We start from the raw sequence: 26,623 nt of genomic DNA on the forward strand, positions 1-26,623 counted from the left end.
ACCCGAGTATAAGCCGACCCCCCTAATTTTGCCACAAAAAACTGGGAAAACTTATTGACTTGAGTATAAGCCTAGGGTGGAAAATGCAGCAGCTACCGGTGAATTTCAAAAATAAAAATAGATGCTCCATACTGTTCATTGTTGCCCCATAGCTGTGCCATATAGTGCTCTGCACCGTTCATTATTGCCCCATAGATGTACCATAGAAAGGTGTGCCATATAGTGCTCTGCACCGTTCATTATTGCCCCATAGCTGTGCCATATAGTGCTCGGCACCGTTCATTATTGTCCCATAGCTCTGCCATATAGTGCTCTGCACCGTTCATTATTGCCCCATAGCTGTGCCATATGGTGCTCTGCACCGTTCATTATTGCCCCATAGCTGTGCCATATAGTGCTCTGCACCATTCATTCTTGCCCCATAGCTGTGCCATATAGTGCTCTGCACCGTTCATTATTGTCCCATATCTGTGCCATATAGTGCTCTGCACCGTTCATTCTTGCCCCATATATGCTCCTTATAAAGCAGTGCACCTTTCATTCTTGCCCCATATATGCTCCTTATAAAGCAGTGCACCTTTCATTCTTGCCCCATATATGCTCCTTATAAAGCTGTGCACCTTTCATTCTTGCCCCATATATGCTCCTTATAAAGCTGGGCACCGTTCATTCTTGCCCCATATATGCTCCTTATAAAGCAGTGCACCTTTCATTCTTGCCCCTTATAAAGCTGTGCACCTTTCATTCTTGCCCCATATATGCTCCTTATAAAGCTGGGCACCGTTCATTCTTGCCCCATATATGCTCCTTATAAAGCTGTGCACCGTTCATTCTTGCCCCATATATGGTCCTTATAAAGCTGTGCACCGTTCATTCTTGCCCCATATATGCTCCTTATAAAGCTGTGCACCGTTCCTTCTTGCCCTATATATGCTCCTTATAAAGCTGTGCACCGTTCATTCTTGCCCCATATATGCTCCTTATAAAGCTGTGCACCTTTCATTCTTACCCCATATATGTTCCTTATAAAGCTGTGCACCGTTCATTCTTGCCCCATATATGCTCCTTATAAAGCTGTGCACCTTTCATTCTTACCCCATATATGTTCCTTATAAAGCTGTGCACCGTTCATTCTTGCCCCATATATGGTCCTTATAAAGCTGTGCACCGTTCATTCTTGCCCCATATATGGTCCTTATAAAGCTGTGCACCGTTCATTCTTGCCGCATATATGCTCCTTATAAAGCTGTGCACCGTTCATTCTTGCCCCATATATGCTCCTTATAAAGCTGTGCACCGTTCATTCTTGCCCCATATATGCTCCTTATAAAGCTGTGCACCGTTAATTCTTGCCCCATATATGCTCCTTATAAAGCTGTGCACCGTTCATTCTTGCCCCATATATGCTCCTTATAAAGCTATGCACCGTTAATTCTTGCCCCATATATGCTCCTTATAAAGCTGTGCACCGTTAATTCTTGCCCCATATATGCTCCTTATAAAGCTGTGCACCGTTCATTCTTGCCCCATATATGCTCCTTATAAAGCTGTGCACCGTTCATTCTTGCCCCATATATGCTCTTTATAAAGCTGTGCATCGTTCATTCTTGCCCCATATATGCTCCTTATAAAGCTGTGCACCGTTCATTCTTGCCCCATATATGCTCCTTATAAAGCTGTGCACTGTTCATTCTTGCCCCATATATGCTCCTTATAAAGCTGTGCACCGTTCATTCTTGCCCCATATATGCTCCTTATAAAGCTGTGCACCGTTCATTCTTGCCCCATATAAGTGCAGCGCCCCAGAGACCTGGTCGTTGCAGTATGGCACTCTGTCGCTAAGGAGAGTAGCGGTACGTCTGATGGCACTAAAGAGTTCTCCTGACCAGGTATCACCAGAACACATTACACTTCACACTCCGGCCACTAGGGGGAGAAAAAGGCTTTATTTATTGGGCCACTCCTCACACTGGTAAAACTAGGGGCTGGGGAGGAAGTTAGTTAGAAGCTGACTGGGTTGGAACCAGGCAACATCCCGTGGCAGGGGGTGTTGCAGGGTGAAGGCACAGGGGGGTCCCTGTCAGGCGTGGGAACCTGGCAGGTGCCTAGCGAACAGAACAGAAAGTAACGGAACCGCGCCTGCACACCCTGCGGCGGTATCCAGGAGAGAAACACGAAGGGAAGAATATTGTGGAACAGTGTAAACGAGATCAGCACAAAGGAGAGCCAGTAAGAGTCATGCCGAGAGAGAGAGGCAACATCTTACTGAGGCACGTAGTCGGTGGCCGGATCACCGTAGGAGTAACTGACTTCAGGCCTTACTTCAAATTCCGCTGGACAGTCAATTATAGGTTGGCTGTCTACCTTCTACACCTACGAAGACATAGGGGGCAACATTGGGAGAGGGGCGTCTCTAGGGTCCCGGAAGACCTCCAAGCCTTCCCGTCAAACGGGTGGCGTCCTAGCCATATTATACCTGGGGGACGTTAGAAACTAGTAACATTTGGAACCAAAGAACGAGAGAGAGAAAGAAAGCTGTAGAGAACGAACAAACGAGAACAGCAGTTGTGAGGACTATTCCGAATGCTCAGCAGGGTAGGACTACAACACACAGGCGCTATTTGTAGGCAACGATTTCCATCTGCGAGGGAAACTCTGGATGTGCCCATCGGACCGGCCGGTCTCTGATAGCCCGGCTGAACGTGCTCTGGACTGAGAATATTGAAGCCTTCAGTAAAGAGGTAAAGAGACTGCAACCTTGTGTCCTCGTTATTGCCTGCACCTCACACCATCACCATCCACCTTACTGGGAAGCCCTGGGGATATACTTCACCTGTGGGAAGGTACACCATCCAACTGCCATTCCATCACCCCAGTGGACGCCACAGCAGCGTCGGTCACCTTGATCGAACACCACAGGTGGCGTCACGAACCCCCTGACAGACTGTACTACCACCCTTATTGGACGCCCCTTTGCAGGGTCACGACCGGGTCCAGCCACGTGACAACCCCAGAACCGAGCAGAAAGGAATGGTACCGAGTGACCTGTGGCCCTGTGTCTGGGGGTGCTTCATATGCTCCTTATAAAGCTGTGCACCGTTCATTCTTGCCCCATATATGCTCCTTATAAAGCTGTGCACCGTTCATTCTTGCCCCATATATGCTCCTTATAAAGTTGTGCACCGTTCATTCTTGCCCCATATATGCTCCTTATAAAGCTGTGCACCATTCATTCTTGCCCCATATATGCTCCTTATAAAGCTGTGCACCTTCATTCTTGCCCCATATATGCTCCTTATAAAGCTGTGCACCGTTCATTCTTGCCCCATATATGCTCCTTATAAAGCTGTGCACCGTTCATTCTTGCCCCATTTATGCTCCTTATAAAGCTGTGCACCGTTCATTCTTGCCCCATATATGCTCCTTATAAAGCTCTGCACCGTTCATTCTTGCCCCATATATGCTCCTTATAAAGCTCTGCCATTGCTGCTGCTGCTGCAATAATAATAATAAAAAAAAAAAGCCATACTCACCTCTCTTGATTGCAGCTCCCGGCGTCTCGTTCCGGCGTCTTGTTCCGGCGTCTCATCCCGGCGTCTCTCTGCACTGACTGATCAGGCTCCGGGTGCCACAGCGCTTCCTGTCAGCGGTCACTGGCACCGCTCAGAGGAATGAATATGTGGCCATATTCATTTCTCTAATGAGCGGTCCCACGTGACCGCTGACAGGAACAGCTGCGGCACCCGGAGACAGTGTGACAGGCAGGGGCAGCATCAGGAGCGCCAGGACTAGGTAAGTATGCCTCAGCGCCCTCTCCCCCTCACCCGCCGACCCTGCCGCCCACCGTGACTCGAGTATAAGCCGAGAGGGGCACTTTCAGCCCAAAAATTTGGGCTGAAAATCTCGGCTTATACTCGAGTATATACGGTATACACATTTTTCTTCATGTTTTGAATTAGAAAACAGTGTGCAGTGTTCCCAATGCATGGAAATAAAAACTAATATAAAGATTTTGTGATTAGCTCATGTTTTTGAACACACTGCTCTTATTTTGAACACTACTGTAGGTCACATGGGTCTTTGATTCCATTTTGTGCTGTAATGCGCTATGATTATCACAGACTATTACATGTCATGACATATTTGTACACCACCAACTTCTTATCATAGTTTGGATACAATACAACAAATATTCTATTGATGTTTTTTTCTATGAAGGTACTTACTTGGTTGTTTTTAGAAGTTCTTCGCTTACATGTGGATGTCCATGTGCTAATTTCTCAGTTTCATTGGGTTTTCCATTGCAGTAATTTTTTGATTCTCTTTGGAGCATTGCTTGCCTGTTAAAAGTGTAGAAGAGGATCCATCACCATGTTTCAAAATACAAACCCCATTCATTTTTGTTAAATAAACCTCTTAGTACTTGATCTCTTGTACTTTAAAAATAAATCCATGTCAGAATGGCATAACAATCCTTTCTGAAAATATAATCCCACTAAAGAGGACCTTTCCTAATTTTTTTCATGTTGAACTAGACAAACTATGTAATTGTAGCTCCAAAGTATAATAGTTGTTGCTTTTTTTTTTTTTTGCCTCTCTGTTGCAGAGATATTAGCAATTATATATTTGCCTGCAGAAAAGTTAATTTTAGTTCAGTTTATGAGGGTGCTATTAGATTTCATTGAGGGTGTATACTCCAGCCTCCTGTATGATGCTGACCATTCATAAGCAGGCAGTATAGATGTGCGGAATGACCTGTGTTTATAAACCATATACTGTAATGGACTATAAAAAAAGTTTCCATGTAGACCACTACTTTATACCTATGCATAGAAAACCTAAAACTAACATGCCCATCTGTCAGACATTAATGACATATACAGTTATGTTTCAGAAGGAAAAAAGTTATGAGATTACTTAGAGCGCTTAAAGATGGTTGTAAGACTCATGTCGGTGTGGTAGTTGGGGGCAGGTATATCTCGCCCAGGTATTTGTCCTATGTGAATTAGGCCACTCAGTATCTTCAGGATGCTAATGGGTTAACAAGTGCAGGAATAAAAGATGACCAGCTGGGGGTTTCCAGCGTCAGCCTGGGGCACACAGATTGCCTGTCTGTGTGAGACAAACGTGAGTGAGAGCTGTGCTCAAGAATTGTGTGATGTTAGCTGGGTGGGAGAAGCCCCCCCAGTTGTTGAGATAGCAACGTGTTGGTTTAGTTAGCGCCGGACAGGCTAGGATTTATTTTTATGTTTTGTTTTATCTATGTTGCTTTCACGTTAATAAATCTGACCTGAGGTCAGCCTGCTCAGAAAACCTGCTGTACGCCTCAGATTCAATGCACAAACCACGTGGCCTTTGACCGCAGCAAAGGCGATCCCGGAGTGTTGTGTCACATGGTACAGTTTAACAGTGAGTTCATAAGACTAAAAATAGTTTGTTATTGTTTGTTATGAGGTTATGTTCCCAGGAAGCTAGCTATGAACATAAAGCACAAGATCTACTAACTGATTTCTAGAGAGAGGGTATAGTCAGCGAACAATTAAAAAAGGATTTCAGAAAGCTAAAGTGTCACAACGATCAGACCTTTTACAATCAAAGAACAGACCCCAAGAGGACAATAAGGTGAGATTTACCAGTAATTGTAATTCCAGATGAAAATACAAAAAAGGAGAGAGCGCTCCATGTGGATATCACCAAAGGTAGGGAGGGGGGAGAGGTATCACATTCACATCCGGTGGTTGCACATAGAAAGAAGGCACAACACTGTGAAAGATTGTTGTGAGCTGGCAGTCCTGGAGCGATGCTGCACCTTCCACCAGCCCTGAGTGTCAAGCGCAGGAGCCACAACAAACAATGAAAGTAGTAGATAGGGGGATATTATCAGGGCACCACACCTTTAGGCTATGTGCCCACGTTGCGTTTTTCCCACATTTTCCTGCTGCGGAAACACCACACACACACTGTATATGCCGTACGTACCACACAAACACACTGTATATGCTTTACACACCACACACACACACTGTATACAGTATGCCATACGCACCACACACACACACACACACACACACACACACTGTATACACAGTACTACCAGCGGAACACCATCACGTACATGCCGCCGCCGGGATCAGCCGAATGATTCACTGACTGCCGCCATCTTTGTACAGGAGGAGCGCATGCGTAGTTTTAATGTGACCGCCATTATCTGTTTGCACAAAGTTGGCGGCGGTCTGATTTGCTGCACCTGCGCGAATTCCGGGCAGGCGCAGTGAATCATTCGGCTGATCCCGGCGTCAGATGTGCATCATGTCTACAGGTAGAGGAAGCCGGTCACATTAAAGGGGTTTTCCCACGAGCGAAAGTTCATTAAAAAAATTGTCTGTGTCTCACTGTGTACTGCAAAAGACAATACTGACATTACAGCAGGGGATCACAGAGGATTTCTTTTTTCAGGTAAAATAATTCACTGCCTTTTTTTAAACAATATTTTACCTCACAAAATGTATCCTCTGCGATCTCCTGCTGTAATGTCAGTATTGTCTTTGAGGGGAGAACACAGCACAGGAAGGAGAGAGACAGCAGACAAGGGGAATAGCACATGTTGTAGGCAGGTCAAATAAGAGAGCACAGACCGGAGAAGGCAGTTCCTGGGGAAAGAGAGAGTGGATAGGTGGGTGAGCACATGGGGGGGAGAGATTCTCAATGCTGCAAAGCCTGCCCCCATAGTGACTTATCGCCCTCCCGATGTGATAGCATCAGACCTCCATCTAGTACTTATAATAATAATCTTTATTTTTATATAGCGCTAACATATTCCGCAGCGCTTTACAGTTTGCACACATTATTATCGCTGTCCCCGATGGGGCTCACAATCTAAATTCCCTATCAGTATGTCTTTGGAATGTGGGAGGAAACCGGAGTACCCGGAGGAAACCCACGCAAACACGGAGAGAACATACAAACTCTTTGCAGATGTTGTCCTTGGTGGGATTTGAACCCAGGATTCCAGCGCTGCAAGGCTGCTGTGCTAACCACTGTGCCACCGTGATGCCCACGGTACTTAAAGAAGAACCCAGAATTGAATGGAAACAAATTGCCTCAAAGTGTCACTGCTATTCATGGGCATGCCAATATCAGCTGCCTGCCTTCAGTTGTCCGGTGGTGTTTATTGTGGTGCAGGGAGCCAGCGAGTCCCTTGCGCCACAATATATTTCATTTGAATGTGCATTGAACTACGCACATCCAGCTGAAATAGTCACTGGTGCAGGCGGGTCCACCTGCACTGATGCCGGTGATGTGTCCAAACCTGGTTCCAAGGTGAGATGCACCGTGACACGCTTCCGAATTCTAGATGACCATACTGACATGGTCTAACGCTTGACCTGGCAGTTATTTAACCAAACGGTGGACTTATACAGCAGCTACAAACCTTATAATGAGCACTTATTCTATTCATGTGTTTTATTCAGTCAGCAAATGACTATGAGGAGGTACATATGGAGGCTCATTCATCTCATCATAGCATCATCTTGATGCAGCCATATGCAAAACTCACGTTGGGATGCAGATATTTCCTGGTGACAGTTTTGGTAATTATTATTTTTGTGTACAATTTACCATACTACATTATGTCTGACTATATCCTTATTTTTTTCATGGACTATCTCCTTATTTAAATATTTACTGCATTATATTACCTATTCTCTATCTTCATGGTAAGAATTATGCAATGTATCATCCAATGACCATGTTTTCTACCATCTCACCTTTTATTTCCACTATCTTGTGTGATTTACCCTGGTACATTTTGTTTTCCTATAATATACATATTAAATTAATAATTTTATGATTTCATACATATTTAATAAAATTCTATACTTTACCTCAAGTGTGGTGCACCTTTCTTGTAAGATTTTATTTTTTTAAATATAGCTTGTGTACCAATGGTTAACATTAGAGAAGTTGTCCCATCTAACTACAGAACTTTTGTTGATATTATGGATATGCCATACATGATTCAGGAGTAGAGATGAGTGAACCCGAACTGTATAGTTTGCGCTTCGCTCAAATCCAAACCAGTATGCCAGCATTTCGGATTTTAAAATCATTTTTCAAGCTGGTGCTGTAAAAGTATTCTAATTTACTGAGATAATGACTTTTGGGTTTTCATTCGCTGTAAGCCATGATCATCAACATTAACAGAAATAAACACTTAGAATAGATCACACTGTTTGCAATGACTGTTTATAGGGTTGAGCGAAACGGATCTGACAATTTCCAAAATTGCCAACTTTTAGCAAAGTCGGGTTTCATGAAACCCAACCCGATCCCACTGTGGGATCGGCCATTAGGTCGGCTATCTTCGCGCCAAAGTCGCGTTTCATATGACGCTTTAAGCTCCATTTCTCAGCCAATGAAGGAGGACGCAGAGTGTGGGCAGCGTGATGACTTAGGTCTCGGTCCCCACCATCTTAGAGAAGGGCATGACAGTGATTGGCTTGCTTTCTGCGGCGTCACAGGTGCTATAAGTAAACATCTTACTTCTGCTGATCTAAGCATAGGGAGAGGTTTCTGCCAGCTTCATCAGAAGAAGGGATATAGATAGGGAGGGAAGTTTAACCCGGAAACTGCTTGTGCTGTGGCGATTTCCACTGTCCAACACCACCTTTTCTTTGCAGGGACAGTGGAGTTTTTTTTTGGGTGCATCTGCTCTGTAGCTTATTAGGCTGCCTTATAAGGCTCCCTGATAGCTGCATTGCTGTTTGTACGCCGTTGTGCAAACCAACTGCTTTTTTAAAAGCAAAAATCCTGTTGCTCCTTTCTGCACAGTTCTCTTGTTTCTTTGTCCACACTCTTTTGTATGCAGCAGTCCTTTTTATTGCTGCCATACTTGTCCTTTAACCCCTTCATGACCATGGGATTTTTCATTTTTCCGTGTTCGTTTTTCATTCCCCTCCTTCCCAGAGCCATAACTTTTTTATTTTTCCGTCAATTTGGCCATGTGAGGGCTTATTTTTTGCGGGACGAGTTGTACTTTTGAATGACATCATTGGTTTTAGCATGTCATGTACTAGAAAACGGGAAAAAAATTCCAAGTGCGGTGAAATTGCAAAAAAAGTGCAATCCCACACTTGTTTTTTGTTTGGCTTTTTTGCTAGGTTCACTAAATGCTTAAAATGACCTGACATTATGATTCTCCAGGTCAGTACGAGTTCATAGACACCTAACATGACTAGGTTATTTTTTATCTAAGTGGTGAAAAAAAATTCCAAACTTTGCTAAAAAAAAAATAAAAAAAAATTTGCGCCATTTTCCGATACTCGTAGCGTCTCCATTTTTCGTGATCTGGGGTCGGTTGAGGGCTTATTTTTTGTGTGCCGAGATGACGTTTTTAATGATAGCATTTTGGTGCAGATACGTTCTTTTGATCGCCCGTTATTGCATTTTAATTCAATGTAGCGGCAACCTAAAAAACGTAATTCTGGCGTTTCGAAGTTTTTTTCTCGTTACCCCGTATAGTGATCAGGTTAATGCTTTTTTTTATTTGATAGATCAGGCGATTCTGAGCGCGGCGATACCAAATATGTGTAGATTTGATTTTTTTTAATTGATTTATTTTGATTGGGGAGAAAGGGGGGTGATTTAAACTTTTATATTTTTTTTATTTTTTTCACATTTTTTTTTAACTTTTTTTTTTTACTTTTGCCATGCTTCAATAGCCTCCATGGGAGGCTAGAAGCAGGCACAACGCGATCGGCTCTGCTACATAGCAGCGATCTGCTGATCGCTGCTATGTAGCAGAAATGGAGGTGTGCTGTGAGCGCCGTCCACAGGGTGGCGCTCACAGCCACCGCTCATCAGTAACCATAGAGGTCTCAAGGACCTCTATGGTTACAATGGAGACGCATCGCCGACCCCCGATCATGTGACGGGGGTCGGCGATGACGTCATTTCCGGCCGCCCGGCCGGATGCGGTAGTTAAATGCCGCTGTCTGCGATTGACAGCGGCATTTAACTAGTTAATAGGTGCGGGCAGATCGCGATTCTGCCCGCATCTATTGCGGGCACATGTCAGCTGTTCAAAACAGCTGACATGTCCCGGCTTTGATGCGGGCTCACCGCGGAGCCCTGCATCAAAGCAGGGGATCTGACCTCGGACGTACCATACCGTCCGAGGTCAGAAAGGGGTTAATAATTGTAGGGAGATTGAAATAGTACTACAGCCCTTGCATTTTTTGATATATCTGCCAGCCACGTTCTGCCACTGACATTGTGTAGTGTAATACACTGGGCCTGTTTTTGGCTGCATTCTCCCTGCAAAAAAAGGGAGAGTTAAATTGCCAACAAGTTTCTATACGTCAGTTCTGTTTGTCGTATATCTTGCAGCCACGTTCTGCCACTGACATGGTGTAGTGTAATACACTGGGCCTGTTTTTGGCTGCATTCTCCCCTCAAAAAAAGGGAGCGTTAAATTGCCCACAAGTTTCTATATGTCAGTTCTGTTAATCGTATGTCTGCCAGCCACGTTCTGCCACTGACAATTGTGTAGTGTAATACACTGGGCCTGTTTTTTGCAGCATTCTCCCCACCAAAAAAGGGACAGTTACATTGCCAACAAGTTTCTATACGTCAGTTCTGTTGGTCGGATATCTGGCAGCCACGTTCTGCCACTGACATTGTGTAGTGTAATACACTGGGCCTGTTTTTTGCAGCATTCTCCCCCCCCAAAAAGGGAGAGTTAATTGCCCACAAATTTCTATACATCAGTTCTGTTGGTCGTATATCTGGCAGCCACGTTCTGCCACTGACATTGTGTAGTGTAATACACTGGGCCTGTTTTTTGCAGCATTCTCTGTTATGACCTGGTGGTTAGGAGCACCCGACCTGATAGTTAAACTCATACAGGATGAGCTCTGGGATGTGGGAGCTCTGCTGACCGCAAGCCCTAATCCTATCGCACACACTAGAAATAGCCGTGGAGCGCTCCTGACGCTCCCTATGCGCCTCGTCACAGCCTAAGAGCTAGCTAGCCCTAGAGAAGAAAATAAAGCCTCAGAGAAATTCCCCAAAGGAATAGGCAGCCCCCCACATGTAATGACTGTGAGTAAAGATGAAAGTCACAAACGCAGAAATGAGATGAGAGGTTTCAGCAAAGGGAGGCACGACTTACTAAATAGACAGAGGATAGGAAAGGAATCTTTGCGGTCAGCACAAAAACCTACAAAAGACCACGCAGAGTGTGCAAAAGGGTCCTCCGCACCGACTCACGGTGCGGGGGTGCCACCCTGCATCCCAGAGCTTCCAGCTAGCAAGACAAAATCAAGATAACCAGCTGGACAAAGAAACAAGAACAATAATAACAATCAGGAACTTAGCTTCTGCAGGAGAAGACAGGACACCAGACAGATCCAGGAGCGAACTGAACCAATGCTAAAACATTGACAGCTGGCATGGAGAAACGATCTGAGTGGAGTTAAATAGAGAAGCCAACCGAAGGATAAACCACGTCACCTGTGTAAGGAACCTCAGAAGCAGCAGCTCCACTCACAGCCACCAGAGGGAGCCCAAGGACCGAACTCACCGAAATACCATTCATGACCACAGGAGGGAGCTCAACAACAGAATTCACAACAGTACCCCCTCCTTGAGGAGGGGTCACCGAACCCTCACCAGAGCCCCCAGGCCGATCAGGATGAGCCAAATGAAAGGCACGAACTAGATCGGCAGCATGAACATCAGAGGCAAGAACCCAGGAATTATCCTCCTGACCATAACCCTTCCACTTGACCAGGTACTGGAGTTTCCGTCTCGAAACACGAGAATCCAAGATCTTTTCCACCACATACTCCAACTCCCCCTCGACCAACACCGGGGCAGGAGGATCAACAGAGGGAACCATAGGCGTCACGTATCTCCGCAACAACGACCTATGGAACACATTATGGATGGCAAAAGAAGCTGGAAGGTCCAAACGAAATGACACAGGATTAAGAATTTCAGAAATCTTATATGGCCCAATGAAACGAGGCTTAAACTTAGGAGAGGAAACCTTCATAGGAACATGACGAGATGACAACCAAACCAAATCCCCAACCCAAAGTTGGGGACCAACACAGCGCCGGCGGTTAGCGAAACGTTGAGCCTTCTCCTGGGACAATGTCAAATTGTCCACCACATGAGTCCAAATCTGCTGCAACCTGTCCACCACAGTATCCACACCAGGACAGTCCGAAGGCTCAACCTGCCCTGAAGAGAAACGAGGATGGAAACCAGAATTGCAGAAAAAAGGAGAAACCAAAGTAGCCGAGCTGGCCCGATTATTAAGGGCGAACTCAGCCAAAGGCAAAAAGGACACCCAATCATCCTGATCAGCAGAAACAAAGCATCTCAGATATGTCTCCAAAGTCTGATTAGTTCATTCGGTTTGGCCATTAGTCTGAGGATGGAAAGCCGAAAAAAAAGACAAATCAATGCCCATCTTAGCACAAAAGGACCGCCAAAACCTTGAAACATACTGGTAACCCCTGTCCGAGACGATGTTCTCCGGAATGCCATTCAAACGAACCACATGCTGGAAAAACAATGGCACCAAATCAGAGGAGGAAGGCAATTTAGACAAGGGTACCAAATGGACCATCTTAGAGAAGCGATCACAAACCACCCAAATGACCGACATCCTTTGAGAAACAGGGAGATCAGAAATAAAATCCATGGAAATATGCGTCCAGGGCCTCTTCGGGACCGGCAAGGGCAAAAGCAACCCACTGGCATGAGAACAGCAGGGCTTAGCCCGAGCACAAGTCCCACAGGACTGCACAAAAGAACGCACATCCCGTGACAAAGAAGGCCACCAAAAGGATCTAGCCACCAAATCTCTGGTACCAAAGATTCCAGGATGACCAGCCAACACCGAACAATGAACCTCAGAGATAACTCTACTAGCCCATCTATCAGGGACAAACAGTTTCTCTGTAGGACAACGGTCAGGTCTATCAGCCTGAAACTTCTGCAGCACGCGACGCAAATCAGGGGAGATGGCAGACAAAATTACCCCCTCTTTAAGAATACCCGCCGGCTCCGGAACACCCGGAGAGTCAGGCACAAAACTCCTTGACAGGGCATCAGCCTTCACATTCTTAGATCCCGGAAGGTATGAAAACACAGAGCCTGTCTAGGATTCAACCGTTTGGCAGACTCGAGATAAGTCAAATTCTTGTGATCCGTCAAGACCACCACGCGATGTTTAGCTCCTTCAAGCCAATGTCGCCACTCATCGAATGCCCATTAAGGCCAACAACTCTCGATTGCCAACATCATAATTGCACTCAGCAGGCGAGAATTTTCTAGAAAAGAAGGCACATGGTTTCATCACCGAGCCATCAGAACTTCTTTGCGACAAAACAGCCCCTGCTCCAATCTCAGAAGCATCAACCTCGACCTGAAACGGAAGCGAAACATCTGGCTGGCACAGCACAGGGGCAGAAGAAAAACGATGCTTCAACTCCTGAAAAGCCTCTACAGCCGCAGAGGACCAATTGACCACATCAGCACCTTTCTTCGTCAAATCAGTCAACGGTTTAGCAACACTAGAAAAATTAGCGATGAAGCGACGGTAAAAATTAGCAAGGCCCAGGAACTTCTGTAGGCTCTTCACAGATGTCGGCTGAGTCCAATCATAAATGGCCTGGACCTTAACAGGGTCCATCTCGATAGTAAAAGGGGAAGAAATGAAACCCAAAAATGAAACCTTCTGAACTCCAAAGAGACACTTAGACCCCTTCACAAACAAGGAATTAGCACGAAGAACCTGGAACACCATTCTGACCTGCTTCACATGAGACCCCCAATCATCCGAAAAGACCAAAATGTCATCCAAATATAAAATCATGAATCTATCCAGGTACTCTCGGAAGATGTCATGCATAAAGGACTGAAACACAGATGGAGCATTAGAAAGCCCGAATGGCATAACCAGGTACTCAAAATGGCCCTCGGGCGTATTAAATGCTGTTTTCCATTCATCACCCTGTTTAATTCGCACCAGATTATACGCCCCTCGAAAACCTATCTTGGTGAACCAACTAGCCCCCTTAATCCGAGCAAACAGATCAGACATCAGCGGCAAAGGATACTGAAATTTGACTGTGATCTTATTAAGAAGGCAGTAATCAATACAAGGTCTTAAAGAGCCATCCTTCTTGGCCACAAAAAAGAACCCTGCTCCCAATGGTGACGACGACGGGCGAATATGACCCTTCTCCAAGGATTCCTTTATATAACTCCGCATAGCAGCGTGCTCTGGCACAGATAGATTAAACAGTCGGCCCTTAGGAAACTTACTACCGGGAATCAAATCAATAGCACAATCGCAGTCCCTATGAGGAGGTAGGGCACCGGATTTGGGCTCCTCAAATACATCCCGGTAATCTGATAAAAACTCAGGGACTTCAGAAGGAGTGGAAGGCGAAATTGACAACAATGGAACATCACCATGTACCCCTTGACAACCCCAGCTGGACACAGACATAGATTTCCAATCCAACACTGGATTATGGACCTGTAGCCATTGCAACCCCAAAACAACCACATCATGTAGATTATGTAACACCAAAAAGCGAATATCCTCCTGATGTGCAGGAGCCATGCACATGGTCAATTGCGTCCAGTATTGAGGTTTATTCTTGGCCAAAGGCGTAGCATCAATTCCTCTCAATGGAATAGGATGCTGCAAGGGCTCCAAGGAAAAACCACAGCGCCTGGCAAACTCCAAGTCCATCAAATTCAGGGCAGCGCCTGAATCCACAAATGCCATAACAGAATATGACGACAGAGAGCAAATCAGAGTAACGGACAAAAGAAATTTTGACTGTACCGTACCAATGGTGGCAGACCTAGCGAACCGCTTAGTGCGCTTAGGACAATCGGAGATAGCATGAGTGGAGTCACCACAGTAAAAACACAGTCCATTCCGACGTCTGTGTTCTTGCCGTTCAGCTCTGGTCAAAGTTCTATCACACTGCATAGGCTCAGGCCTATTCTCAGAGAACACCGCCAAATGGTGCACAGCTTTACGCTCACGCAAGCGCCGATTGATCTGAATGGCCAATGACATAGACTCATTCAGACCACCAGGCGTGGGAAATCCCACCATGACATCCTTAAAGGCTTCGGAAAGACCCTTTCTGAAAATTGCCGCCAGGGCACATTCATTCCACTGAGTAAGCACAGACCACTTTCTAAACTTCTGACAGTACACTCCCGCCTCATCCTGACCCTGACACAAAGCCAGCAAGATTTTCTCTGCCTGATCCACAGAATTTAGTTCATCATAAAGCAATCCTAGCGCCAGAAAAAACGCATCAACATCACGCAATGCAGGATCTCCTGGCGCAAGGGAAAATGCCCAGTCTTGAGGGTCATCACGTAATAAAGAAATAACGATTTTTACTTGTTGAGCGGGGTCACCAGAGGAGCGTGGTTTCAAAGCTAGAAACAGTTTACAATTATTTTTGAAATTCAGAAACTTAGATCTATTTCCAGAAAACAAATCAGGAGTAGGAATTCTCGGCTCTAACATCAGATTCTGAACCACAAAATCTTGAATGTTTTGTACCCTTGCAGTGAGATGATCCACACAAGAGGACAGACCTTGAATGTCCATCTCTACACCTGTGTCCTGAACCACCCAAAGGTCTAGGGGAAAAGAAAGACAAAACACAGTGCAAAGAAAAAAAATGGTCTCAGAACTTCTCTTATCCCTCTATTGAGATGCATTAATACTTTGGGCCAACTGTACTGTTATGACCTGGTGGTTAGGAGCACCCGACCTGATAGTTAAACTCATACAGGACGAGCTCTGGGATGTGGGAGCTCTGCTGACCGCAAGGCCTAATCCTATCGCACACACTAGAAATAGCCGTGGAGCGCTCCTGACGCTCCCTATGCGCCTTGTCACAGCCTAAGAGCTAGCTAGCCCTAGAGAAGAAAATAAAGCCTACCTTGCCTCAGAGAAATTCCCCAAAGGAATAGGCAGCCCCCCACATGTAATGACTGTGAGTAAAGATGAAAGTCACAAACGCAGAAATGAGATAGGTTTCAGCAAAGGGAGGCATGACTTACTAAATAGACAGAGGATAGGAAAGGAATCTTTGCGGTCAGCACAAAAACCTACAAAAGACCACGCAGAGTGTGCAAATGGGTCCTCCGCACCGACTCACGGTGCGGGGGTGCCACCCTGCATCCCAGAGCTTCCAGCTAGCAAGACAAAATCAAGATAACCAGCTGGACAAAGAAACAAGAACAATAATAACAATCAGGAACTTAGCTTCTGCAGGAGAAGATAGGACACCAGACAGATCCAGGAGCGAACTGAACCAATGCTAAAACATTGACAGCTGGCATGGAGAAACGATCTGAGTGGAGTTAAGTAGAGAAGCCAACCAAAGGATAAACCACGTCACCTGTGTAAGGAACCTCAGAAGCAGCAGCTCCACTCACAGCCACCAGAGGGAGCCCACGGACCGAACTCACCGAAATACCATTCATGACCACAGGAGGGAGCTCGACAACAGAATTCACATCAATTCTCCCCACCAAAAAAGGGAGAGTTAAATTGCCCACAAGTTTCTATACGTCAGTTCTGTTTGTTGTATATCTGCCAGCCACGTTCTGCCACAGACATGGTGTAGTGTAATACACTGGGCCTGTTTTTGGCTTCATTCTCCCCCGCAAAAAAGGGACAGTTACATTGCCAACAAGTTTCTATACGTCAGTTCTGTTGGTCGTATATCTGGCAGCCACGTTCTGCCACTGACCTTGTGTAGTGTAATACACTGGGCCTGATTTTTGGCTGCATTCTCCCCCGCAAAAAAGGGAGTGTTACATTGCCAACAAGTTTCTAAATGTCAGTTCTTTTTGTCGTATATCTGCCAGCCACGTTGTGCCACTGACATTGTGTAGTGTAATACACTGGGCCTGTTTTTTGCAGCATTCTCCCACCAAAAAAGGGAGAGTTAAATTGCCCACAAGTTTTTATGCGTCAGTTGTGTTGGTCATATAACTGGCAGCCACGTTCTGCCACTGACATTGTGTAGTGTAATACACTGGGCCTGTTTTTTGCTGCATTCTCCCCATCCCCCCAAAAAAGGGAGAGTTAAATTGCCCACAAGTTTCTATACGTCAGTTCTGTTGGTCGTATATCTGCCAGCCACGTTCTGCCACTGACATTGTGTAGTGTAATACACTGGGCCTGTTTTTTTGCTGCATTCTACCCCCCAAAAAAGGGAGTTTTAAATTGCCAAAAAGTTTCTATATGTCAGTTCTGTTTGTCGTATATCTGCCAGCCACGTTCTGCCACTTAGATTGTGTAGTGTAATACACTGGGCCTGTTTTTTGCAGCATTCTCCCCCCCAAAAAAGGAAGAGTTACATTGCCAAAAAGTTTCTATACGTCAGTTCTGTTTGTCGTATATCTGCCTGCCATGTTGTGCCACTGACATTGTGTAGTGTAATACACTGGGCCTGTTTTTTGCAGCATTCTCCCCCCAAAAACAGGGAGAGTTAAATTGAAAACAAGTTTCTATACGTCAGTTCTCAGATCACTACATTGCCCTCGCAGTGTACTGAGCCAGAATCTGACCCTGATGAGACTATGGTGCCCAGTCCAGAACGCTATAGCACCTTACACGGTGACACAGAGGACGGTGCACATGACATTGAAGAGGAGGTGATAGATGACCCAGTTGTTGACCCAGATTGGCAGCCATTGGGGGAAGAGGGTACCGCTGCCAGTAGCTCAGAAGCGGAGGAGGATGATCTGCAGCAGCCATCTACATCGTAAAAGCTGTCATCTGGCAGGCCCGTATCAGGCCAAAAACGTGTGTCAAAAACCACAACAGGTGTAGGACAGCATGGCACAGCGTGCAAAGCCTGAAAAGGTATTTCATAGTAGGACGAGTGCAGTGTGGCAATTTTTTAACCAAGATCCGAATGATCAGTCCAAAGTTATATGTAAGAATTGCTCCAAGACCTTTAGCAGAGGGAAGAATGTTCAAAATTTAAATAAAACGTGCATGCGTAGACATTTAACCAGCAGGCACTTGGAAGCATGGACTAACTACCAAACGTCCCGCACCAATGGTGCACCTGCTCATATTGAAGCTAGTCAGCAACGCAACATTGCTTCCCTCACTGGAAGTCCACCGGCTATGACACCACCAGTAGCAAATGTGGAGGTATTGTCGCAAGGCCAAAGCAGTCAGGGAATCACAAGGTTCTTGGTTGGAAACACTGTAGGTAGGCCCACATCAAGAATACCATCACCAAGCCTCTCTCAATCTGCCATGTCCACCACCACCCCTGCTAGTTCAACCATATGCAGCTCTCCAGTCCAGCTCAGCCTACAAGAGACTCTCGATAGGAAAAGAAAGTACTCTTCCTCTCATCTGCGTACACAGGGTTTGAACAGCTACATTGCTTGACTAATCTCGTTAGAGATGATGCCCTACCGGTTGGTTGAAAGCAAAGCTTTCAAAGCCCTGATGGCCTACACAGTACCAAGCTATGACCTACCCAGTTGACACTTCTTTGCGAGAAAAGCCATCCCAGCCCTCCACCAGCATGTCAAAGACCGCATTGTCCATGCACTCAAGCAATCAGTCAGTAGAAAAGTGCACCTCACAACAGATGCATGGACCGGTAGGCATGGCCAGGGACGTTACGTGTCCATCACGGCGCACTGGGTTAATGTGGTGGATGCAGGGTCCACAGGGGACAGCCATAGTGGGACAGTTCTGCCTAGCCCAAGGTCTAGGAAACAGTTGGCTGTAGGCGTTCGCCTCCCCCCTCCTCCTCCAGAAGCGAAAGCTCCTCCACAGAGCGCAGTCGCACGACCACTTCATCCGCTGCTGCCAGTGTTGCACCTGAGGTGTCCCATTATCGAACAGCTTGTGGTAAGCGTCAGCAGGCTGTGCTGCAAATGAAGTGTTTGGGCGACAACAAACACACCGCGGAAGTACTGGCCGAGTACTTGCAGCAAGAAACGGAGTCATGGCTGGGCAGTGTACATCTTGAGGCAGGCAAGGTAGTCAGTGATAACGGAAGGAATTTTATGGCTGCCATTGCCCTTTCAGAACTGAAACACATACCTTGCCTGGCTCACACCTTGAACCTGGTGGTGCAGTGCTTCCTCAAAAATTACCCTGATTTACCAGCCCTGCTCCTGAAGGAGCGCAGACTTTGCTTGCACATCCGCCGGTCGCCCGTACATTCCAGCCGTATGCTGAACCATCAGCGATCGCTGAATCTTCCCCAGCACCGCCTAATAATAGACGTTGCAACAAGGTGGAACTCCACACTGCACATGCTTCAGAGGCTGTGCGAACAGAGGCGTGCTGTCATGTATTTGTGTGCGGATACACATACAAGGGCAGGCAGTTGGATGGCATACATGGAGTTGTCTGGTGTGCAGTGGTCGAAGCTCCAAGACCTCTGTCAAGTCCTTCAGTGTTTTGAGCAATGCACACGGCTGGTCAGTGCAGACGACGCCATCATAAGCATGAGCATCCCACTAATGCGTCTGCTGATGCAAAGTTTGATGCACATCAAGGAACAGGCGTCTGCGGCCGAGGAGGAGGGAAGCCTTGATGACAGTCAGCCAGTGTCTGCTCAGGGAAGTCTCCGAGACGAGGTGGCGGATGAAGAGGAGGAGGAGGATGATGGTGATGAATATTTATGGGAGGAGAATGCTTCTCAGGGGGCAATAGAAACTGGTGGCATTGCAAGGTCAGGTACAGGGTTTTTGCGGGCCAAGTGATGTAGAAGTGATGTAGATTTTCAAGAAAGTGCTCCTCAACCCAACACAAGTAGTGAATTGACACCTGGAACTTTGGCCCACATGGAAGAGTATGCCTTGCTTATCCTAAAACGGGACCCCCGCTTTATCAAAATGATGACCGATGATGGTTACTGGTTGGCCTGCCTCCTGGATCCACGATATAAAGGCAAATTACAAAATATCATGCCACATGAGAACCTTGAGCAAATATTGGCTACCAAACAAGCAACTCTTGTAGACCGTTTGGTTCAGGCATTCCCAGCACACAGCGGCGGTGATGGTTCTCACACGAGTTGTAGGGGGCAACATGACAGAGGTGTTAGAGGTGCACAAAGCCAAAGTGACGTTGGACAGAGGGGATTTATGACCAGGTTGTGGAGTGATTTTGCAATGACCGCAGACATGACAAGTACTGCTGCATCGATTCAAAGTGACAGGAGACAGCATTTGTCCAGTATGGTTACCAACTATTTTTCCGCCATTATCGATGTTCTCCATCACAGGTCATTCCTCTTTGATTACTGGGCATTTAAACTAGACACCTGGCTCGAATTGGCAGAATATGCATTACAGGAGCTAGCTTGCCCAGCTGCTAGTGTGCTATCAGAAAGAGTCTTCAGTGCTGCTGGTTCAGTACTGACCGAAAAAAGGACACGTCTGGCTCCCCGAAATGTTGATGATCTAACCTTCATTAAAATGAACCAATCATGGATTTTGAATTATTTTGCACCACTTTCCCCTGCTGACACGTAGCTTGCCTGAAAAATGTCTTACTTTTGGCCTCCTCTTACTGACTTCTCTAATTCCTCCATTTGCAGCTGCTGAATGTCTACCATAGGCCATTTTTATACCTCCCTAAATGGGCTGACTCCCCCCACAGGGGTGTGGTCACCATCTGGTGCAAGCACCCGTGCGAGTGCCGTTTGCCTGGACAGGTGGGTGTGCCCACTCTTGGGCTACGGCACTGGCACAGGGTCCCACATAGTACAATGAAGTGTCTCTGACGGTGGTAGTGCACAACCAACGTCAAACACACCGTCGTAATATGAGGGGCCCTGTGCAAGTTCCGCCGCCGCAGAGAGTGTTCCCCCCCAAGCTCGAACAGTGCTCTACCACTTGCAAAACTTACCTCTCCCTGCCCCACCACTGTGTAGTCTGTGCTGTTAAATCCTTAAATGGCACTGCCATTACAAATTTGTTGCAATGATAGATGATAGTTTAATATACAGGGGCCCTGGCCTCCATTTAGACCCTTTAATGCTTTGCGCCAACTACCACTGTCTGCCTCTCTGCAGAGGAGCCCACCCTTGTACCTCGCTATGCCACCAGTTTATTTATGACCAATTCATTGGCTGACATTTAGCCAACTTTATTATTTTGGCCAAGTAACTGTGTCAGCCACTTATAACAGTTGTCCTCCGCTGAACAAAGCTATGCCACCTGTGTACTCCTTTTACCAATTGTGAACTGCATGTAGCCTACTTACTTATTTGTGCCTAGTAACTGTGTCAGCCTCTCATAGCAGTTGTCCTCCCACGCTGAACCAAGGTAGGCCGCCTGGTTAGTCCTGCTAGCAGTTTTGAACTGCCTGAATCCACCTTCTTTTATTTTAGGCCTCTGTCTGTCTGTCTGCTCCACACATTACAACTGTCCCCCTCTGAAACATGCTAGGCTGCCTGGTTAGTCCTGCTAGCAGTTTTGAACTGCATTTAGCCACTTTTTTTATGTTAGGCCTCTGTCTGTCTGTCTGTCTGCGCCACACATTACAACTGCCCGTACCCCCCGAAACAAGCTAAGCCGCCTGGTTAGTCCTGCTAGCAATTTTTAACTGCATGAGGCCACTTTTGTTATTTTAGGCCTCTGTCTGTCTGTCTGATCCACATATTACAACTGTCCCCCCTGAAACAAGCTAGGCCGCCTGGTTAGTCCTGCTAGCAGTTTCGAACTGCAGTTAGCCACCTTTTTAACTTTAGGCCTCTATCCGTCTGTCTGTCTGTCTGCGCCATTACAACTGTTCACCGCTGAACAAAGCTACGCCTCAATTTTCACCCGGTGTCAGATATTAACCCCTTCATGACCTTGGGATTTTTCGTTTTTCCATGTTCGTTTTTCACTCCCCTCCTTCCCAGAGCCATAACTTTTTTATTTTTCCATCAATTTGGCCATGTAAGGGCTTATTTTTTGCGGGACGAGTTGTACTTTTGAACAACATCATTGGTATTAGCATGTCTAGAAGCTAGAAGATCGTTGGGTACAGCCGGGACCAGCTGCTTCGAAAGCATCACCAAACCGCGCGCCTTACGGCGCGCGAATTTTTGCCTGTAGGACATTATTGCAAGAGAGCTTGGCTGAGTAGATTACACAAGAAGGAAAACACACAGCAAGTCAGCAGGATCTAGGAGCAACATGGCAGATGTGACAACCTACATGGTGAGCTGCAGCATGTGCTACATGTTCACAGATCGACCAGAAGAAGAATCCAATTTCACCTGTCAGAAGTGTAGACTAGTGGCCCTTTTAGAAGAAAAGGTGCGGGGTCTGGAAGAAAGAATAGCAACTTTGAAACTCATCAAAGAGAATGAAGACTTTCTAGACAGAACAGAAGCATCTCTACTGGTCACAGAAGGTGAAAAAAGTGTCAGAGAACCTCCAAAAGCAGATGAGTGGAAGCATGTGACCAAAAGAAGCAAGAAGACCATGGAGAAATCACCAACCACACAACTGAAGAACCGATATCAAATCTTTGTAGAGGATGAAGATGGCACACCTAAGAATGAAGCAATACCAGCAAGCAAAAAAGAAAAGGGCACACAGCAACAAGTGACAGCAAAAAGTACAGCCAAGAAGCAACGAAGAGTGGTGGTGGTGGGAGACTCACTACTGAGAGGCACAGAAGCAGCCATCTGCAGACCGGACATAACTGCAAGAGAAGTATGCTGCCTTCCAGGTGCGATGATCAAGGATGTGACCGATAGGATACCAAAGCTCTTCAGCTCCAAGGACGTCCACCCATTTCTTCTGATACATGTTGGCACCAATGACACGGCAAGGAAAGACCTACCGACAATCTGCAAGGACTTTGAAGAGTTGGGGAAGAAAGTAAAGGAACTGGATGCACAGGTAGTTTTTTCTTCTATCCTTCCAGTAGACGGGCATGGCACCAGGAGATGGAACAGGATCCTTGATGCAAACAACTGGCTAAGACGATGGTGCAGACAACAAGGATTTGGATTCCTGGACCACGGTGTGAATTACTGGTATGATGGACTCCTCGCCAGAGACGGACTACACCTCAACAAACCTGGGAAACACACATTCGCCAGAAGACTCGCTACACTCATCAGGAGGGCGTTAAACTAGAAGAAGAGGGGACGGGAAGAAAAACATTAGACTCGAACAAAGACGACCCAGGAAAACATACTCAGAAGGGAGGTAAGAACATTTCTAAAACAATCCACAGTGAGGAGATTGGAACAAAACAAAATCCTCTAAACTGCATGCTCGCAAACGCCAGAAGCCTGACAAACAAGATGGAAGAACTAGAAGCAGAAATATCTACAGGTAACTTTGACATAGTGGGAATAACCGAGACATGGTTAGATGAAAGCTATGACTGGGCAGTTAACTTACAGGGTTACAGTCTGTTTAGAAAGGATCGTAAAAATCGGAGAGGAGGAGGGGTTTGTCTCTATGTAAAGTCTTGTCTAAAGTCCACTTTAAGGGAGGATATTAGCGAAGGGAATGAGGATGTCGAGTCCATATGGGTTGAAATTCATGGAGGGAAAAATGGTAACAAAATTCTCATTGGGGTCTGTTACAAACCCCCAAATATAACAGAAAGCATGGAAAGTCTACTTCTAAAGCAGATAGATGAAACTGCAACCCATAATGAGGTCCTGGTTATGGGGGACTTTAACTACCCGGATATTAACTGGGAAACAGAAACCTGTGAAACCCATAAAGGCAACAGGTTTCTGCTAATAACCAAGAAAAATTATCTTTCACAATTGGTGCAGAATCCAACCAGAGGAGTAGCACTTTTAGACCTAATACTATCTAATAGACCTGACAGAATAACAAATCTGCAGGTGGTTGGGCATTTAGGAAATAGCGACCACAATATTGTGCAGTTTCACCTGTCTTTCACTAGGGGGACTTGTCAGGGAGTCACAAAAACATTGAACTTTAGGAAGGCAAAGTTTGAACAGCTTAGAGATGCCCTTAATCTGGTAGACTGGGACAATATCCTCAGAAATGAGAATACAGATAATAAATGGGAAATGTTTAAGAACATCCTAAATAGGCAGTGTAAGCGGTTTATACCTTGTGGGAATAAAAGGACTAGAAATAGGAAAAACCCAATGTGGCTAAACAAAGAAGTAAGACAGGCAATTAACAGTAAAAAGAAAGCATTTGCACTATTAAAGCAGGATGGCACCATTGAAGCTCTAAAAAACTATAGGGAGAAAAACACTTTATCTAAAAAACTAATTAAAGCTGCCAAAAAGGAAACAGAGAAGCACATTGCTAAGGAGAGTAAAACTAATCCCAAACTGTTCTTCAACTATATCAATAGTAAAAGAATAAAAACTGAAAATGTAGGCCCCTTAAAAAATAGTGAGGAAAGAATGGTTGTAGATGACGAGGAAAAAGCTAACATATTAAACACCTTCTTCTCCACGGTATTCACGGTGGAAAATGAAATGCTAGGTGAAATCCCAAGAAACAATGAAAACCCTATATTAAGGGTCACCAATCTAACCCAAGAAGAGGTGCGAAACCGGCTAAATAAGATTAAAATAGATAAATCTCCGGGTCCGGATGGCATACACCCACGAGTACTAAGAGAACTAAGTAATGTAATAGATAAACCATTATTTCTTATTTTTAGGGACTCTATAGCGACAGGGTCTGTTCCGCAGGATTGGCGCATAGCAAATGTGGTGCCAATATTCAAAAAGGGCTCTAAAAGTGAACCTGGAAATTATAGGCCAGTAAGTCTAACCTCTATTGTTGGTAAAATATTTGAAGGGTTTCTGAGGGATGTTATTCTGGATTATCTCAATGAGAATAACTGTGTAACTCCATATCAGCATGGGTTTATGAGAAATCGCTCCTGTCAAACCAATCTAATCAGTTTTTATGAAGAGGTAAGCTATAGGCTGGACCACGGTGAGTCATTGGACGTGGTATATCTCGATTTTTCCAAAGCGTTTGATACCGTGCCGCACAAGAGGTTGGTACACAAAATGAGAATGCTTGGTCTGGGGGAAAATGTGTGTAAATGGGTTAGTAACTGGCTTAGTGATAGAAAGCAGAGGGTGGTTATAAATGGTATAGTCTCTAACTGGGTCGCTGTGACCAGTGGGGTACCGCAGGGGTCAGTATTGGGACCTGTTCTCTTCAACATATTCATTAATGATCTGGTAGAAGGTTTACACAGTAAAATATCGATATTTGCAGATGATACAAAACTATGTAAAGCAGTTAATACAAGAGAAGATAGTATTCTGCTACAGATGGATCTGGATAAGTTGGAAACTTGGGCTGAAAGGTGGCAGATGAGGTTTAACAATGATAAATGTAAGGTTATACACATGGGAAGAGGGAATCAATATCACCATTACACACTGAACGGGAAACCACTGGGTAAATCTGACAGGGAGAAGGACTTGGGGATCCTAGTTAATGATAAACTTACCTGGAGCAGCCAGTGCCAGGCAGCAGCTGCCAAGGCAAACAGGATCATGGGGTGCATTAAAAGAGGTCTGGATACACATGATGAGAGCATTATACTGCCTCTGTACAAATCCCTAGTTAGACCGCACATGGAGTACTGTGTCCAGTTTTGGGCACCGGTGCTCAGGAAGGATATAATGGAACTAGAGAGAGTACAAAGGAGGGCAACAAAATTAATAAAGGGGATGGGAGAACTACAATACCCAGATAGATTAGCGAAATTAGGATTATTTAGTCTAGAAAAAAGACGACTGAGGGGCGATCTAATAACCATGTATAAGTATATAAGGGGACAATACAAATATCTCGCTGAGGATCTGTTTATACCAAGGAAGGTGACGGGCACAAGGGGGCATTCTTTGCGTCTGGAGGAGAGAAGGTTTTTCCACCAACATAGAAGAGGATTCTTTACTGTTAGGGCAGTGAGAATCTGGAATTGCTTGCCTGAGGAGGTGGTGATGGCGAACTCAGTCGAGGGGTTCAAGAGAGGCCTGGATGTCTTCCTGGAGCAGAACAATATTGTATCATACAATTATTAGGTTCTGTAGAAGGACGTAGATCTGGGTATTTATTATGATGGAATATAGGCTGAACTGGATGGACAAATGTCTTTTTTCGGCCTTACTAACTATGTTACTATGTTACTATGTTACTATGTCATGTACTAGAAAACGGGAAAAAATTCCAAGTGCAGTGAAATTGAAAAAAAAGTGCAATCCCACACTTGTTTTTTGTTTGGCTTTTTTGCAAGGTTCACTAAATGCTAAAACTGTCTCGGCGACCAAAAAAACGTAATTCTGGCGTTTCAAATTTTTTTCTCGCTACGCTGTATAGCGATCAGGTTAATGCTTTTTTTTACTTGATAGATCGGACGATTCTGAACGCGGCAATACCAAATATTTGTAGATTCGATTTTTTTTTTATTGATTTATTTTGATTGGGGCGAAAGGGGGGTGATTTAAACTTTTATTTCTTCATTTTTTTTTCCACATTTTTTTTTTACTTTTTTTTTTACTTTTGCCATGCTTCAATAGCCTCCATGGGAGGC

The 26,623-nt window shown here is 45.4% G+C and overlaps 1 protein-coding gene across 2 annotated transcripts in view; it reads right to left on the bottom strand.

Moving 5' to 3' along the window:
* The window catches only part of SLC4A9 (solute carrier family 4 member 9), an 859,184-nt gene that overhangs the window by 489,251 nt on the left and 343,310 nt on the right, over nucleotides 1–26,623 (bottom strand). For both annotated transcript variants that reach the window (XM_069763883.1, XM_069763884.1), the window contains exon 8: nucleotides 4,227–4,340. In XM_069763883.1, coding sequence (XP_069619984.1) covers nucleotides 4,227–4,340 — 114 coding nt within the window. The remainder of the gene's footprint in view (nucleotides 1–4,226; nucleotides 4,341–26,623) is intronic.

Source organism: Ranitomeya imitator, chromosome 4 (assembly GCF_032444005.1).
Source record: "Ranitomeya imitator isolate aRanImi1 chromosome 4, aRanImi1.pri, whole genome shotgun sequence".
Taxonomy (NCBI): Eukaryota; Metazoa; Chordata; class Amphibia; order Anura; family Dendrobatidae; genus Ranitomeya; species Ranitomeya imitator.